The sequence below is a fragment of the Mercenaria mercenaria genome, chromosome 4 (assembly GCF_021730395.1).
Source record: "Mercenaria mercenaria strain notata chromosome 4, MADL_Memer_1, whole genome shotgun sequence".
Taxonomy (NCBI): Eukaryota; Metazoa; Mollusca; class Bivalvia; order Venerida; family Veneridae; genus Mercenaria; species Mercenaria mercenaria.
Window position 1 is genome coordinate 28,105,425 of NC_069364.1, and position 15,580 is coordinate 28,121,004.

Genomic DNA, 15,580 nt, shown 5'->3' on the forward strand with positions numbered 1-15,580 from the left:
CAACTACACATGCTGACCAACATTCCTGTAAACTTTGGTGATTCTAGGTCAAATACTTTTGGAGCTATGCGCGACACAACATTAAAATAACCAATTTTTTACTAAGTCAGGGGCCATAACTCCTACATGTCTGGATGAATCCGGATGCGAAACCCCAGGTGCACAACTACACATGCTGACCAACATGCCTGTAAAGTTTTGTGACTCTAGGTCATATACTTTTGGAGCTAGGCACGACACAACATTAAAATGACCAATTTTTACAAAGTCAGGGGCCATAACTTCTACATGACTGAATGAATCCGGACGCGAAACCCCAGGTGTACAACTACACATGCTGACCAACATTCCTGTAAAGTTTTGTGACTCTACGTCAAATACTTTTAGAGCTACGCGCGACACAACATTTTCGGAAGGACGGACAGACGGACGGACGGAAGGACGGACGGACAAGAGCAAATCTATATGCCCCCCCAAAAGTGGGGGCATAAAAATAGTTTCAAACACTATGCAGGTTAGAGTTTATAAATAAGCATTTACCAAACTGAATTAGTCGTGCAGACAGCCATGCTAGACCAATTTAATTTGATAAATGCTTACTAATAAACATTAACCTATAGGAAAAGTGGAATCGAAACTGCAGTAATAACATATAAACTGGTCCATGACTGTTATGAAAATGAAAGAAATTATAACTAGAAAATGCTTTTGTAAAAAAGCGCATGTCTCCCCAAATGCAAAGTCCTATAGGCAAGAAGTCAATAGGGGTCAGGAGCAAAAGTCAAAGAGACACTGATGGTTGGCTGCAATAGGGATCATCTACTTGGCATGTCCAGTCATCCCCCTAAATTTCAATACTCTTGGCCTAGTGGTTCTCAAGTCACTGTTCAGGTTCCTGTGACCTTGACCTTTGATCAAGTGACCTCAAAATAAATAGGGGTCATCTACTCTGCATGTCCAATCATCCTATTAAGTTTCAACATTGTAGGTCAAGTGGTTCTCAAATTATTTCCAAAAAATGATTTTACATGAACAGGCCACTGTGACCTTGACCTTTAATTGACTGACTCCAAAATCAATAGGGGTCATCTACTCTGCATGTTCAATCATCCTATGAAGTTTCAACATTCTGGGTCAAGTGGTTCTCTAGTTATTGATCGGAACTGGTTATCAATGTTCAGGCCCCTGTGACCTTGACCTTTAACGGAGTGACCCCAAAAACAATAGGGGTCATTTACTCTGTATGAACAATCATCCTATGAAGTTTCAACATTCTGGGTCGAGAGGTTCTCAAGTTATTGATTGGAAATGGTTTTCCATGTTCAGGCCCCTGTGGCCTTGACCTTTAACAGAGTGACCCCAAAATCGTTAGGGGTCATCTACTCTGCATGACCAATCATCCTATGAAGTTTCAACATTCTGGGTCAAGTGGTTCTCAAGTTACTGACCGGAAATGGTTTTCAATGTTCAGGCCCCTGTGGCCTTGACCTTTCACAGAGTGACCCCAAAATCGTTAGGGGTCATCTACTCTGCATGACCAATCATCCTATGAAGTTTCAACATTCTGGGTCAAGTGGTTCTCAAGTTACTGACCGGAAATGGTTTTCAATGTTCAGGCCCCTGTGACCTTGACCTTTAATGGAGTGACCCAAAAATCGATAGGGGTCATCTACTTTGCATGACCAATCATCCTATGAAGTTTCAACATTCTGGGTGAACTGGTTCTCCAGTTTTTGATCGGAAATGGTTTTCAATGTTCAGGCCCCTGTGACCTTGACCTTTGATGGAGTGACCCCAAAATCAATAGGGGTCATCTATTCTTCATGATCAATCATCCTATGAAGTTTCAACATTCTGGGTCAAGTGGTTCTCTAGTTATTGATTGGAAATGGTTTTCAATGTTCAGGCCCCTGTGACCTTGACCTTTGACGGAGTGACCCCAAAATCAATAGGGGTCATCTACTCTTCATGACAAATCATCCTATGAAGTTTCAACATTCTGGGTCAAGTGGTTCTCTAGTTATTGATCGGAAATGGTTTTCAATGTTCAGGCCCCTGTGACCTTGACCTTTGATGGAGTGACCCCAAAGTCAATAGGGGTCATCTACTCTTCATGACCAATCATCCTATGAAGTTTCAACATTCTGGGTCAAGTGGTTCTCTAGTTATTGATCGGAAATGGTTTTCAATGTTCAGGCCCCTGTGACCTTGACCTTTGACAGAGTGACCCCAAAAACAATAGGGGTCGTCTACTCCAGCAGCCCTACAACCCTATAAAGTTTGAAGGTTCTAGGTCAAATGGTTCTCCAGTTATTGCTCGGAAATGAAGTGTGACGTACGGACGGACGGGCCCCTGTGACCTTGACCTTTGATGGAGTGACCCCAAAGTCAATAGGGGTCATCTACTCTTCATGACCAATCATCCTATGAAGTTTCAACATTCTGGGTCAAGTGGTTCTCTAGTTATTGATCGGAAATGGTTTTCAATGTTCAGGCCCCTGTGACCTTGCCCTTTGACAGGGTGACCCCAAAAACAATAGGGGTCGTCTACTCCAGCAGCCCTACAACCCTATAAAGTTTGAAGGTTCTAGGTCAAATGGTTCTCCAGTTATTGCTCGGAAATGAAGTGTGACGTACGTACGGACGGACGGACGGACAGGGCAAAAACAATATGTCTCCTGGGGGAGACATAACTATTATTTCTAAACTGTTGGTTATCATAAAACAAATTTTATTAAGTCAAAACATTGAAATATAAGAATGAAGAGAAGTTTTGAATAGGCGTACAGTTTGTCGACTAAGCATTCAGTCCGGATTTAAAAAACTGCGATAAGTGGGCCAGTAATGTATCGAATAATGGGACAGTGTAATCAGCATACATGTCTCAGAAAAACACATTTTTCTGAAAACGTATTCGTTACCATAAAGTCACGCAAGTATATATAGATGCATAAGATATTTATCTACGAAGTAAAAAAGGTTTCAATTCTTTGCAAAAGTTCAAGATACATGTATTTCAAAGAATTGGTAAGTTCATTACAAAATCGAACAAATACCCACTCATGATTTGACTTGAAATTAAGTATATTATGAGTTTTAACTGGCGTGTTTGGTATCTACGTAAACAGTAGCTCTTAAACAATAAGTAAATTAAAAATACACTTACTTTATACGCTATTAACGAAATAAACAATGAAAATCCAAGCCATCAGCGACAGCAAAAATTTGTGTTTTGATTTCTGAATGCCTAGTTTCTGGCGACTTCCAGTACGTTATACGGAGAGTCTATACACTGTGATTTCTATGTACAGTAGAAACTCCAAAAACTGGACCCTCCAAAAACCGGAATCCTCTGAAAATCGGACGATTTTCAAAGTCCCAAGTTTTTCCCTATGAGTACAGTTAAACAAGAGGTAGGGCTGTCATTGATTGGGTCTTAGGTGTATCGACGATACCGATATATCAGAAGACAAATATCGACGATACATCGATATATTGATTATTAAGTTAGATTAACGACCTATTTGTTCATATGCATACAATATATCTTCCTGTAAATGCTATTTTAAGTTTTATTGCCTACTTTCCATATTTCTGTTTGATTGTGTTGTATTTGTATTTATGAAATAAAAGAAATACATAAAAATTAATAACATCTTTCATTTTTATTTTGCCTTCACTCCTTTTTTGCATTTATCCAAATTTACAACTTTTTGAACTTTAGTTGTTTTTTAGGGTCTGAGTGTTTATTTGGGTAGTTTTTTTCTATCTGTAAAATATCGATTTTTGAAAATGGGAATCGATAATCGATCGACAAAAAAATATCGTTGATACATCGATATCGTTTCTATCGATGACAGCCCTAACAAGAGGGCCATGATGGCCCTATATCACTCGCATGAGCACCATTGCTAATCAAGTTTTGGCATTGATCACATAGGCATACACACTAAATATAATCAGGACAAAAATATTCTATTGTAACAATTAACATTTAAAACCAATCTCATTTGATGCTGCTGAAGTATATTTATTTACATAAAATAAAGGGAGGCAATTTGTCATAAATTCAGTCAAAAGTTATCTACCCTGATTGTACTAGTCAATCTGATAGCATAAATGACATTTCAAATCAGTATCTTCATTGGTTACTGAGATACACCTATTTTAATTTGAAACAAAAGGAGGTAATTTGACATAAAATCAGTCCATAGTTATCTATCTTGATTGTCTCAGTCCAACAAATGACCATAATGAAATTTCAAATGAGTCCTCTAAATATTTACTGAGATAAATCCATTTTTATTAAAACCAGGGGAGGTAATCATGCATTTGTATATGCATATAGATGATACAGAGTCAAGCCTTTACAACAATATATTAGAAATGCATTCATATCGATAAACGTTCAATCAAGAGTTATCTAACATGAGATAACTCGACTATTTTTTACCATGGAAGACATAAATAACGTTTCAAACTGATCTCATTAGAAGCTGAAGGTACATTCATTTGTAAACATAAAAAATAAAGGGAGGTAATTTGTTAAATATTCAGTCATCATGTATCTTTACTGATTGCCCAAGTCACTCTGATGGCATAAATGAAATTTCAGATCAGTACCTTCATTAGTTACGGAGATATACCAATTTTAATTTGAAATAAAGGGAGTTAATTTGACAAAATCAGTCCATAGTTATCTACCCTGATTGACTGAGTCCAACTAATGACAATAATGAAATTTCAAATGAGTCCTTTAAGTACTTACAGTTACTGATATAAATCCATTTTGATTAAAATCAGGGGAGGTTATCATTATATAATCTAGGGATGCTTTTGAGAAAAGCACATGTCTCCCACAACAATTTACTGCCACTATGAAAAATGCCTAGTTTCTCTAAATGGTTTAGACGAGAGGATCAAATTAGATGTCTGGACGAGTGGACCCAATCAGTAATTCAAGGGCCATAAATCGAAAGTGCCTGGGTGGATTTGGCTTCAAACCTGGCTAAGGTTATATACCCAAACACATTTTGTTCCAGTTTGGTGAAGATCGGATGAGAAATGTCCGACTTAGAGAGTGGACAAGAGTAAAAAGGCAGATTTTTTGGTAATTCAAGGGCCGTAACTCCAAAATGCCTGGATCGATTTGGCTAGTTATCAAACTTGGCCGAGGTCTCACAGTCAAACACATTTTGTTAAAGTTTGATGAAGACCGGATGAGAAATGTTCGACTTAAAGAGTGTGGCCAAGAGTAACAAGGCAGTCTGAAAGACAACTAAATCCCCCGCCACTGCTATGAATAGTGAAAGGGTAAACCTTTGATTTTAGCTGTGACCTTGACCTTGAACTGACATGGATGACTCATGAATTCTGCACAACATCTTGATGAGGTGATCATTTGACCCAAGTTTCATGAAAATCCTTCAAGGGGTTTAGGAGATACAGAGCTGAAACCTTTGACCTTCAGTTGTGACCTTGACCTTGAGTTGACATGGCTGACTCATGAGTTCTTGATGAGGTGATCATTTGACCCAAGTTTGATGAAAATCCTTCAAGGGGTTTAGGAGATACAGAGTGGACACAAAATGGAAGGCTCAAACCTTCGACCATTAGTTGTGACCTTGATCTTGAGCTGGCATGGTTGACTCATAATTTCTGCACATCGTTTTGATGAGGTAATCATTTTACCCAAGTTTTATAAAATTCCTTCAAGGGGTTTAGGAGAAATAGAGCGGACACGAAATGGAAGGCTCAAATCTTTGACCCTAAGTTGTGACCTTGACCTTGAGCCGGCATGGCTGACTCATGGGTTCTGCACATCGTCTTGATGAGGTGATCATTTGACCCAAGTTTTATAAAATTCCTTCAAGGGGTTTAGGAGATATAGAGCGGACACAAAATGGAAGGTTCAAACCTTTGACCTCGAGTTGTGACCTTGACCTTGAGCCGACAAGGCTGACCCATGGGTTCTGCACATCGTCTTGATGAGGTGATCATTTGACCCAAGTTTCATGAAAATCCTTCAAGGAGTTTAGAAGACATAGAGCGGACACAAATGGAAGGCTCAAAACCTTTGACCCTAAGTTGTGACCTTGACCTTGAGCCGGCATGGCTGACTCATGGGTTCTGCACACCGTCTTGATGAGGTGATCATTTGACCCAAGTTTTATAAAATTCCTTCAAGGGGTTTAGGAGATATAGAGCGGACACAAAATGGCAGGCTCAAACCTTTGACCTTGAGTTGTGACCTTGACCTTGAACCGACAAGGCTGACTCATGGGTTCTGCACATCGTCTTGATGAGGTGATCATTTGACCCAAGTTTCATGAAAATCCTTCAAGGGGTTTAGGAGATATGGACCGGACACGATTTTGTTACGGACGGAAGGACGGAAGGACGGACGGACGCAGACCATTCCTATAATCCCTCCGCCACGGCGGGGGATTAAAAAGGCCGATTTTTGGTAATTCAAGGGCTATAACTCCACTACGCCTTTACCGTTTTGACTAATTATCGAACTTGGCCGTGGTCTTATGATCAAACACATATTGTTTAAGTTTGGTGAAAACCGGATGAGAAATGTTCGACTTAGAGTGCGGACAAGCTTTGTGACAGACAGACACACAGACGGCCTGCCTGCTTAGCTCAGTAGGGAGAGCGTTGGTCTACAGATCGTGGAATTACGAGTTCAATCCCTGGGCCGGGCATATGTTCTCCAAAACAACGAAACAAACAAACAGACACAGAGACTGGAGTAAATCAATATGTCTCCCACACCACAGATTCATCTTGGAATCCAAGATTTATACTTGTTGAAGATATTTTGCAAGTTTGTATCATATCAAACCATAAATGAAGTCTTTATATGGCTGCAAAAGCCAAACTAGCAAATTTTAGACCGTTACGGGGGCATAACTCTGGGATCCATGACGGGATCTGGCCAGTTTACAAAAGGAACCGCGATAATATGCCAATACAAGTTGTTTGCAAGTTTGATTAAAGTTGATTGCAAAATGTTGTCTCTATCATAAAAATCATAAGAAAAAATTGCAAATGTTGGCCCTTATATAACTCTGGAACCCAAGATGGGATCTGTCCAGTTTTTGAAAGGAACCATCATATACATGACAGGTGAGCTAAAAAGAAAGGTTCCTGAAAAACTGTAACCTTAAAAATAACACAAGCATATATTAACTAGAGATGCTTTTGAGAAAAGCGCATGTCTCCCACAAATGCCCCATTGAAAAATGTTTCTCTCGATGGCTTTGATGAGTGGACACCATTGAAAAATGTCTAGTTTCTCTCGATGGCTTGATGAGTGGACACAATCAGTAATTCAAGGGCTATAATTTACAAGTGCTTGGGTGGATTTGGCTAGTTATCGAACCTGGTCGAGGTCTTATATTGCAGGTAACACACTGTTTGAGAATTGATCTCTGAGTATGACTGTGTTAAAAGTGCAAAAAACTCGATAAAACGAAAATATCCCAGAAAGCATTAAATGTTAATCCAACTAGTTTTTGAAAACGGAAACACACAATTACTTCCGAAAAGGCCGGGTAATAATATTATTCTTACCCAATCTGATTTCAAAACTACCCAATTTAAACAACAAGAGGACCATGATGGTCCTGAATCGCTCACCTGTCCCCACATGACCCAGTTCTGAACTGAGTATGATGTCGTTTTTTCTCATATTTGACACAGTGACCTAGTTATGAGCTCATATGACCCAGTTTTGAACTTGACCTATATCTCATCAAGATAAAATTTCTGACCTATGTTCATGAAGATCCATTGAAAAAAAATATGGCCTCTAGAGAGGTCACAAGGTTTTTCTATTATGTGACCTAATGACCTAGTTTTTGAAGGCACGTAACCCAGTTTTGAACCTGACCTAGATATCATCAAGGTGAACATTCTCACCAGTTTTCATGAAGATCTCATGAAAAATATGGCCTCTAGAGATGTCACAAGGTTTTTCTATTTTTATACCTACTGACCTAGTTTTTAAACAACAAGAGGACCATGATGGTCCTGAATTGCTCCTGAAGTTCCATTGAAAAATTTGGCCTCTAGAGAGGTCAAAAGGTTGTTCTATCTTTAGACCTACTGACCTTGTTTTTGACCCCAGTTGACCCAGTTTCGAAATTGACCTAGATATCATCAAGATGAACATGCAGACTATATTTCATACAGATCCCATGAAAAATATGGCCTCTAGAGAGGTCACAAGGTTTTTTTTATTATTTGATCTACTGACCTAGAACATTCTAGCTAATTTTCATGAAGATCCATTGAAAAGTATGGCCTCTAGACAGGTCACAAGGTTTTTCTATTTTTAGACCTACTGACCTAGTTTTTGAACGCAATTGACCCAGTTTCAAACTTGACCTAGATATCATCAAGATGAACATTCAGACCAACTTTCATACAGATCCCATGAAAAATATGGCCTCTAGAGAAGACACAAGGTTTTTTATTATTTGACCTACTGACCTAGTTTTTGACAGCATGTGACTTAGTTTGGAACATGACCTTGATATCATCAAGGTGAACATTCTGACTGACTTTCATGAAGATCCATTGAAAAGTATGGTCTCTAGAGAGGTCACAAGGTTTTTCAATTTTTAGACCTACTGACCTAGTTTTGGACTGCATGTGACCCAGTTTCGAACTTGACCTAGATATCATCAAGATGAACATTCTGGCCAACTTTCATAAAGATCCCATGAAAAATGTGACCTCTAGAGTGGTCACAAGCAAAAGTTTACGGATGCACAAACGGACGCACTCACGGTATGATACTTAAGTGACTTTACAATGTTAAATTTTAGCCATATAAACCCAAAAATTAGTCACAGAAACCCACTTTAGGACACTTTTTAAAGTGACAGTCATATAAACAAAGAGTCCAAACCCTAACCTGCTAGACACTCAAGTACCAATTCATTAGCCCGGACGGACAGACGACGATCACAAAAGCTCACCTTGTCACTTTGTGACATGTGAGCTAACAAGAGGGTCATGATGACCCTGGATCACTTACCTGAGTAATATGAGCTACATGTTTCAAATGTCAAACAGATGATAAAATATTAAGAAAGTCAGTAGGTCACATTCATGGTCAATGAAAGTCAGTTTTACGCTTTGTGTGCAAAACTGTGTATGTCATCAAAATTTCAAGGCTGTATCTAAACAAGAGGGTCATGATGACCCTGGATTGCTCACCAGAGTAATATGAGCTACATGTTTCAAATGTCAAACTGATGATTTTTAGAAATTTTTTGGAAGATTTTCCAATGTACAATCAAGTAACCCCTGGGGCAGGGCCAATTTTACCCCGAGGGTCATGATTTGAACAAAGTTTGTAGAAGTCTACTAGGCAATGTTACATATCAAATATCTAAGATCTAGGCCTTCTGGTTCATTTTTAGCAAATTTATGAAGATTTCCCTATGTACAATCAAGTAACCCCCTTGGGCTGTGTCAATTTGACCCTCGGGGGTCAAGATTTGAACAACTTTTGTAGAGGTCCACTAGGCAATGCTACAGGTCAAATATCTAAGCTCTAGGCCTTCTGGGCTTTTTTTTAAAGAAAATTTTGAAGATGTTTCTATGTACAATCAAGTAACCCCATAAGGGCGGGTCAATTTGACCCTGGGGGTCATGATTTGAACAAACTTGGTAGAGGTCCACTAGGCAATGCTTCACACCAAATATCTAAGCTCTAGGGCTTCTGGTTTTTGAGAAGATTTTTAAAGTTTTTCCTTTCGGTTGCCATGGCAACCAGAGTTCAGTATGGAATTCAATTCTTTGAATAAATTTTAAAGAGGACCATCCATGAAACATCCCTGTGAAGTTTCATCAAAATTGGTCTGGTGGTTTAGGTGGAGATGTTGTTTAAAGGAAAGTGTGGACGGACGGACGGATGCCGGACGGTGAGCGATCACAATAGCTCACCCCGAGCACTTTGTGCTCAGGTGAGCTAAAAACAAGAAAGTAGCTCAGTAGGTCAAGATCACAGTCAAGTCACATCATATTACTTGGGGTCATCAGGTAACTATAATTTTACAGTCTTGGAAATAGGATCAGATGATTTTTTAAGTATTTTTCCTATATAATTCACATAATAACTAAGTGACCCCAAGGCGGGGCCTCTTGTAACCTCAGGGGCATAATTTGAACAATTTTGACTACTAGACAATGCATCATACCAATATCAAAAGCCTAGGTTGTATGGTTTCAGACAAGAACATTTTTAAAGCTTTTTCCTACATAAGTCTATATAAAACTTGGGATCCCAAGAGCAGGGTCTCTTTTCACCCGAGGGGTACAATTTGAACAACTTTGGTTGAGGACCATAAGACAATGCTACATACCAAATATCAAAGGTCTAAGTGTTGAGGTTTCAGACAAGAAGATTTTTAAACTTTTTTTCCTATATATGCCTTTGTAAAATTTGAGACCCCCAGGGCGGGGCCATATTTGACCTGAGGGGGATAATTTGAACAATCTTGGTAGGGGACCACTAGATGATGCTACATACCAAATATCAAAGCCCTAGGCCATGTGGTTTTGTACAAGAAGATTCTCAAAGTTTTCCCTATATAAGACTATATAAACCATGTGACCTCTGTGCAGGGCCATATTTGACCCTAGGGGGATAACTTGAACAATCTTGGTAGAGGAGCACTAGATGATACTACATACCAAATATCAAAGCCCTAGGACATGTGGTTTTGTAAAAGAAGATTTTCAAAGTTTGCCCAATGTAAGTCTATATAAACCATATGACCACCAGTGGGGGGGGGGGGGGGCATATTTGACCCTAGGGGGATAATTTGAACAATTTTGGTAGAGGACCACTAGATGATGCTACAGCCAGATATCAAAGCCCTAGTGGTTTTGGACAAGAAGATTTTTAAAGTTTTTCCTTTCGGTTGCCATGGCAACCAGAGTTCTGCATGGAATTCAATTCTTTGAACAATTTTGAAAGGGGGTCACCCATGGATCATTCCTGTGAAGTTTGGTGTAATTCTGCCCAGTGGTTTTCAAGAAGATTTTTTTTAAAAATTGGTGACGCACGACGGACATCAAGCAGTCACAACAGCTCACCTTGTCACTTTGTGACAGGTGAGCTAAAAAGTTATGGGTAAATACCATATTGCACCAAAAGCTTATCTGGAGCTCTGTTTCTTATAAATCTGAACCAAATCCCTTGAAAACTGTATGAGGATCTATCTGGATATGAATTCCAAGGCAGATAAGGTGGCTATCATAATGCCGCCAAACCTTTTTTAGGAACATGTCAATGTTTATGGCAAACAAACATATCTTTAGCTAAACCCTTACATGTACTTTCTTCCAATTCAGCAATTCCAGACACTGTTGAGTTGTATGTTGCTGTAATGGTAACTTTATAGTTATTGCCTGGTAGAAGTTCTGAACAAGAAGCTGTAGTACTGCTTGTTACATTACACATAACTTCATTTTCAACACCAGATTCTGTTGATTTGGCAATAACACTATGGGTTAGGTCCAGATCTTTAACGCTGTCATTGTGTAACCATGATACATTGAAACTTGTTACTGTGACATCAGAGATGTTCATATCTACTGGCACTAACTCCAACACTAAAATTAAACAATAAGCATCATAAATAAAAACATTCAATAGCAGCTAGTAGTTGATTTCAGGTAAAGTCCAGACACTAAATAGGGAGAGCATAGATCTAAGGATCGCAGGGTCACAAGTTTGATCCCTGGGCAAGGTGCTAGGCATAAATTCTCTGTGACAATTGACAGAAGACATTTTGTCTGAAATCATGGACATTTTTGGTACAATATCAAGGTCTCAATTCATGTTCTACCTCAAACAATAGTCTTGCCAAAAATGTGAATCCAAGATGTAAGTATCAGTGCAGATTAATGGCATGTTCAGCTTGTTTATAATAAAAAGTGTTAGAAATCTTCAGTTCTGCTGTTGATATCACAGTAAAAGATCAAGAATCTTAAAAACATGAATACATGTACTGTAAATCACCAGACTGAAGCACTACATAGTAATTTCTAATTTGTTAATGCTGAAGTTTGTAGTCTTACAGGTCTTGGCTGCATTGAGCTATTGTCTGCAATCTAGCAACATTGCAACTGTGCAACAAAAAACATTTAAAAATTATATTTTTTTTAACCAAAAGCAGCATTTTAATTATAAACAGTTGAAAAGCTAAAACACCTAGGACATAGGAAATGCTGTATTGTTTTTATTTGTCTAAGCTAAGTGTTTATACTTACAAGAATGGGCTACTTCAAACTATTGTTTACAGTCAATAGGAAATTAAAATTCAAACACATTTTTGATACAGCAATAAAGAAAGGAGGAAATGAGTATTCTCCAAATTGCTCTCTATCTATGTAGGCCTACCAAGTTTCCTGAAAATATACCTAGTGTTTTCAAAGTCTACTGTGAAATCTGTTAACTTTTTGGGCAAGAAATTTTGTGGTTTTGATAAAAACGGTTATTTCATGACGATATAAATTTGTGGATTCAGCTTTAGGACATAGTTTAACCTTTAGCCTGCTGGTAGCAAGTGATTCTGTCTTTGCAACATGCAGGCTGATCATGTCAGCACTTTTTGCTATTCAGTTCAGAAAATTTTCAGTGAACACCCCTTTGAATAAGAAGAGGTACTGCCCAAATTTAATGATGGACCAGTCAATTTTAGAAATTTGGCTGGGTAAAGGTTAAATGGATGACAATTTTGTTTGTTGGGACTATTTCACAGATTAACCAAAGCACAAAATCCATGAAAAATATGTCCCCCACAAATATAAATGATTTTTCAATCATCAACTTGCACACTGACTATGATTTCTGGACTGTCTGATGACTCAACTGAACTGAATATCTCCATAGACCTGTCAGGGACTTATAAGTATAAAATGTGATATTTACCTGATGTACAAGTGGTAGCATTTGACTGAAAATAACCTGACTGGCATTGACAAGTGTCATCTTTACACTCCACAGCTCCAGATATCGCAGTGCTACACCAGCTTTCATTCTTATTAGCACAGTCAACACCAAGTGCAGGAGCCTCCGTAGTTGCAGAACCTGAAGAAGAAGTTGTTGACAAGGTGGGGGAGCTAGTTGTCGTTGATGATTTGGGCTCCTCTTTCTCTGTCGATGATGAGGCTGGCGCTGCTGTTGTTGTTGTGGTTGTTGAACTCCCCTTCGCAGTGTGTATCTGAAATTAATATCATCTAGTCTTTTAAAAACAAGAGTATTTTGTAAAACAAATCGAGGGCTGAACACAATACTGTAGTAACTCCTATTAAATAAAGAAGGACTTACGACAGTATTGCTTTCAACCCTCGAAATATGCCCTCTCTGACTACCCATCAGAGGAACTGCATGCATATTAAGCATGCTGTGACCTAGTCCCAACTAGTTCTCTAGTTTAGTATTAACAAGAATACATTTCAGCCTAAAGGCTAGTGTGACCTTGACATATGAACTAATGACCCCAACAACAACAGAACTATCATCTAATGATCATAGGCAAACATCCTAAGGAGGCTGTAGGCCTAAGCCTTCTAACGTTTTGATCAAGTGGAATTATGGCAATGAGAATATCTTTCCCTTTTAAGTCTTTCTTAACCTTTACCCTGCTAACTAGCGAACAGTGCAGACCATGAGCAGCCTGCACATTATCAGTCTGCACTGGTGGCAAAAGGCAGAATTACTTGCCAGCAGCAGGCTAAATGTTAAAATTTTGATTTTTTCAATTTTGTGTTATACCACGATAATTCAGTTGACTATGGTGGCTGATTTCTGCCATCTCGTTCTGGCGTGTTGGCGCGTTTGCAGGGCGCCAGGACGACAATTATACGCGCCAAGACCACAAACAAGGCATTTGTTGTTCTGGCGGGGGTGCCAACACGCTAAATTGGGAAGTTGTCGTCCTGGCGTTCTGGCGTCCAACAGGCTAAATTGGGAAGTTGTCGTCCTGGCGTTCTGGCGTCTTAGCGCTTTTGCAGGGCACCAAGACACCAGGACGACAATTATACGAGCCAAGACGACAGAATCCATATTTGTCATTTTGGTGCGTTCACTTGTCGTCTTGGCGCCCCCGCCAACGCGACAAGACGACAAGTGAACGCGCCAAAACGACAAATACGGATTCTGTCGTCTTGGCGCGTATAATTGTCGTCCTGGCGTGTTGGCGCCCTGCAAACGCGCTAAGACGCCAGAACACCAACTTCCCAATTTAGCGTGTTGGCGCCCCCGCCAGAACGACAAATGCCTTGTTTGTCGTCTTGGCGCGTATAATTGTCATCCTGGCGCCCTGCAAACGCGCCAACATGCCATAACGAGATGGCAGAAATCAGCCACCATAGTTGACTGATTTTCCGAAAATTTTAAATGCACTGCTATGTAAATATTCATCTGAATTTCCTTGATTTTGAGGTTAGCTGGTATTTATTTGTTATAGCTAGCTTGTAAAGAAAACTTCAAACTTATTTGATCTTATTGAGGAAGCTTTAAAATCAAGAAATATGAAAGGATTAGGATCTTTATTTGTTTTAGAAACTCAGGCAGACTGTCATAGATGGTCTATTTCATATAATCATATGAAGAAAATTTTTATGCAATGGGTCTTTTAAATAATGCAAGTCAAAGCAAGTTACTAAATATTATATATGGTATAATATATTAGGTAACTACATTTCCCTGGGGAGGGGGTGAGTATTTTGGATTCTTGCACAATAAACATCATCTTATAATCAACTTTATATACACCAAGTTTCAAGTCAATACTTTGAATGATTTTGAAGTTGTGCTATGCACACAAAATATGAAGGACATCTGAAACCAAATTGAGACCTTGACCTTTAACGTACTGACCTGGTTCATATACTTTATACATTGTTTAATTGCCACCTACCTTTATGCCAAGTCTGAAGTCAATACCTTGAATGATTATTAAGTTTATAATGCTCCAGACACAATTTATGATGGACAGTTTCAACTACTTTTAAGCTCCATTTTTGACCTTGACCTTGTCTACTGATCAAGTAAATGGGATCTGCACATCCTCTCATCACCATCTACCATTACACAAAGTCTGAAGTCATTATCTTGAATGGATACAAAATACGGTAAAAACAAATCTGACCTTTTAACTTCATTTGTGACCTTGACCTCTGACCTACCAACCTGGTTCATGTGCCCTAAAAACTCTCTCACTACCACCTACCTATATGTCAAGTTTAAAGTCTATGTCTTGAATGGTTTTTAAGTTATACTCTGAACATGAAATATTATGGGTGGACAGACAGGCAAACAAACACGCCATCACAAATACATCTGCTTTTTTTTTCCAAAACAGGTGTAAAAAAGTGATATATTTGAATAAACGTTTACACTTAATAAAAATAGTTCTGTCATGCCTTGAGTTTCAAATGTTAAAAAGTGTTCACAGGTATTGTGTTGGTTGAAAAAAAAATAACTGTAGGAATTTTAGATTTTAGAATTTAAAGACTGGGAAAAAACATACTATCTGCCATTTAG

At 38.8% G+C, this 15,580-nt stretch overlaps 1 protein-coding gene across 1 annotated transcript in view; it reads right to left on the reverse strand.

Annotated features, from left to right (window-relative positions):
- The window catches only part of LOC123551314 (phosphatidylinositol phosphatase PTPRQ-like), an 89,659-nt gene that overhangs the window by 65,784 nt on the left and 8,295 nt on the right, over window positions 1-15,580 (reverse strand). The window contains exons 3-4 of the mRNA XM_053542103.1: window positions 12,962-13,253; window positions 11,359-11,640 (exon numbers count right to left, since the gene is read on the reverse strand). Coding sequence (XP_053398078.1) covers window positions 11,359-11,640; window positions 12,962-13,253 — 574 coding nt within the window. The remainder of the gene's footprint in view (window positions 1-11,358; window positions 11,641-12,961; window positions 13,254-15,580) is intronic.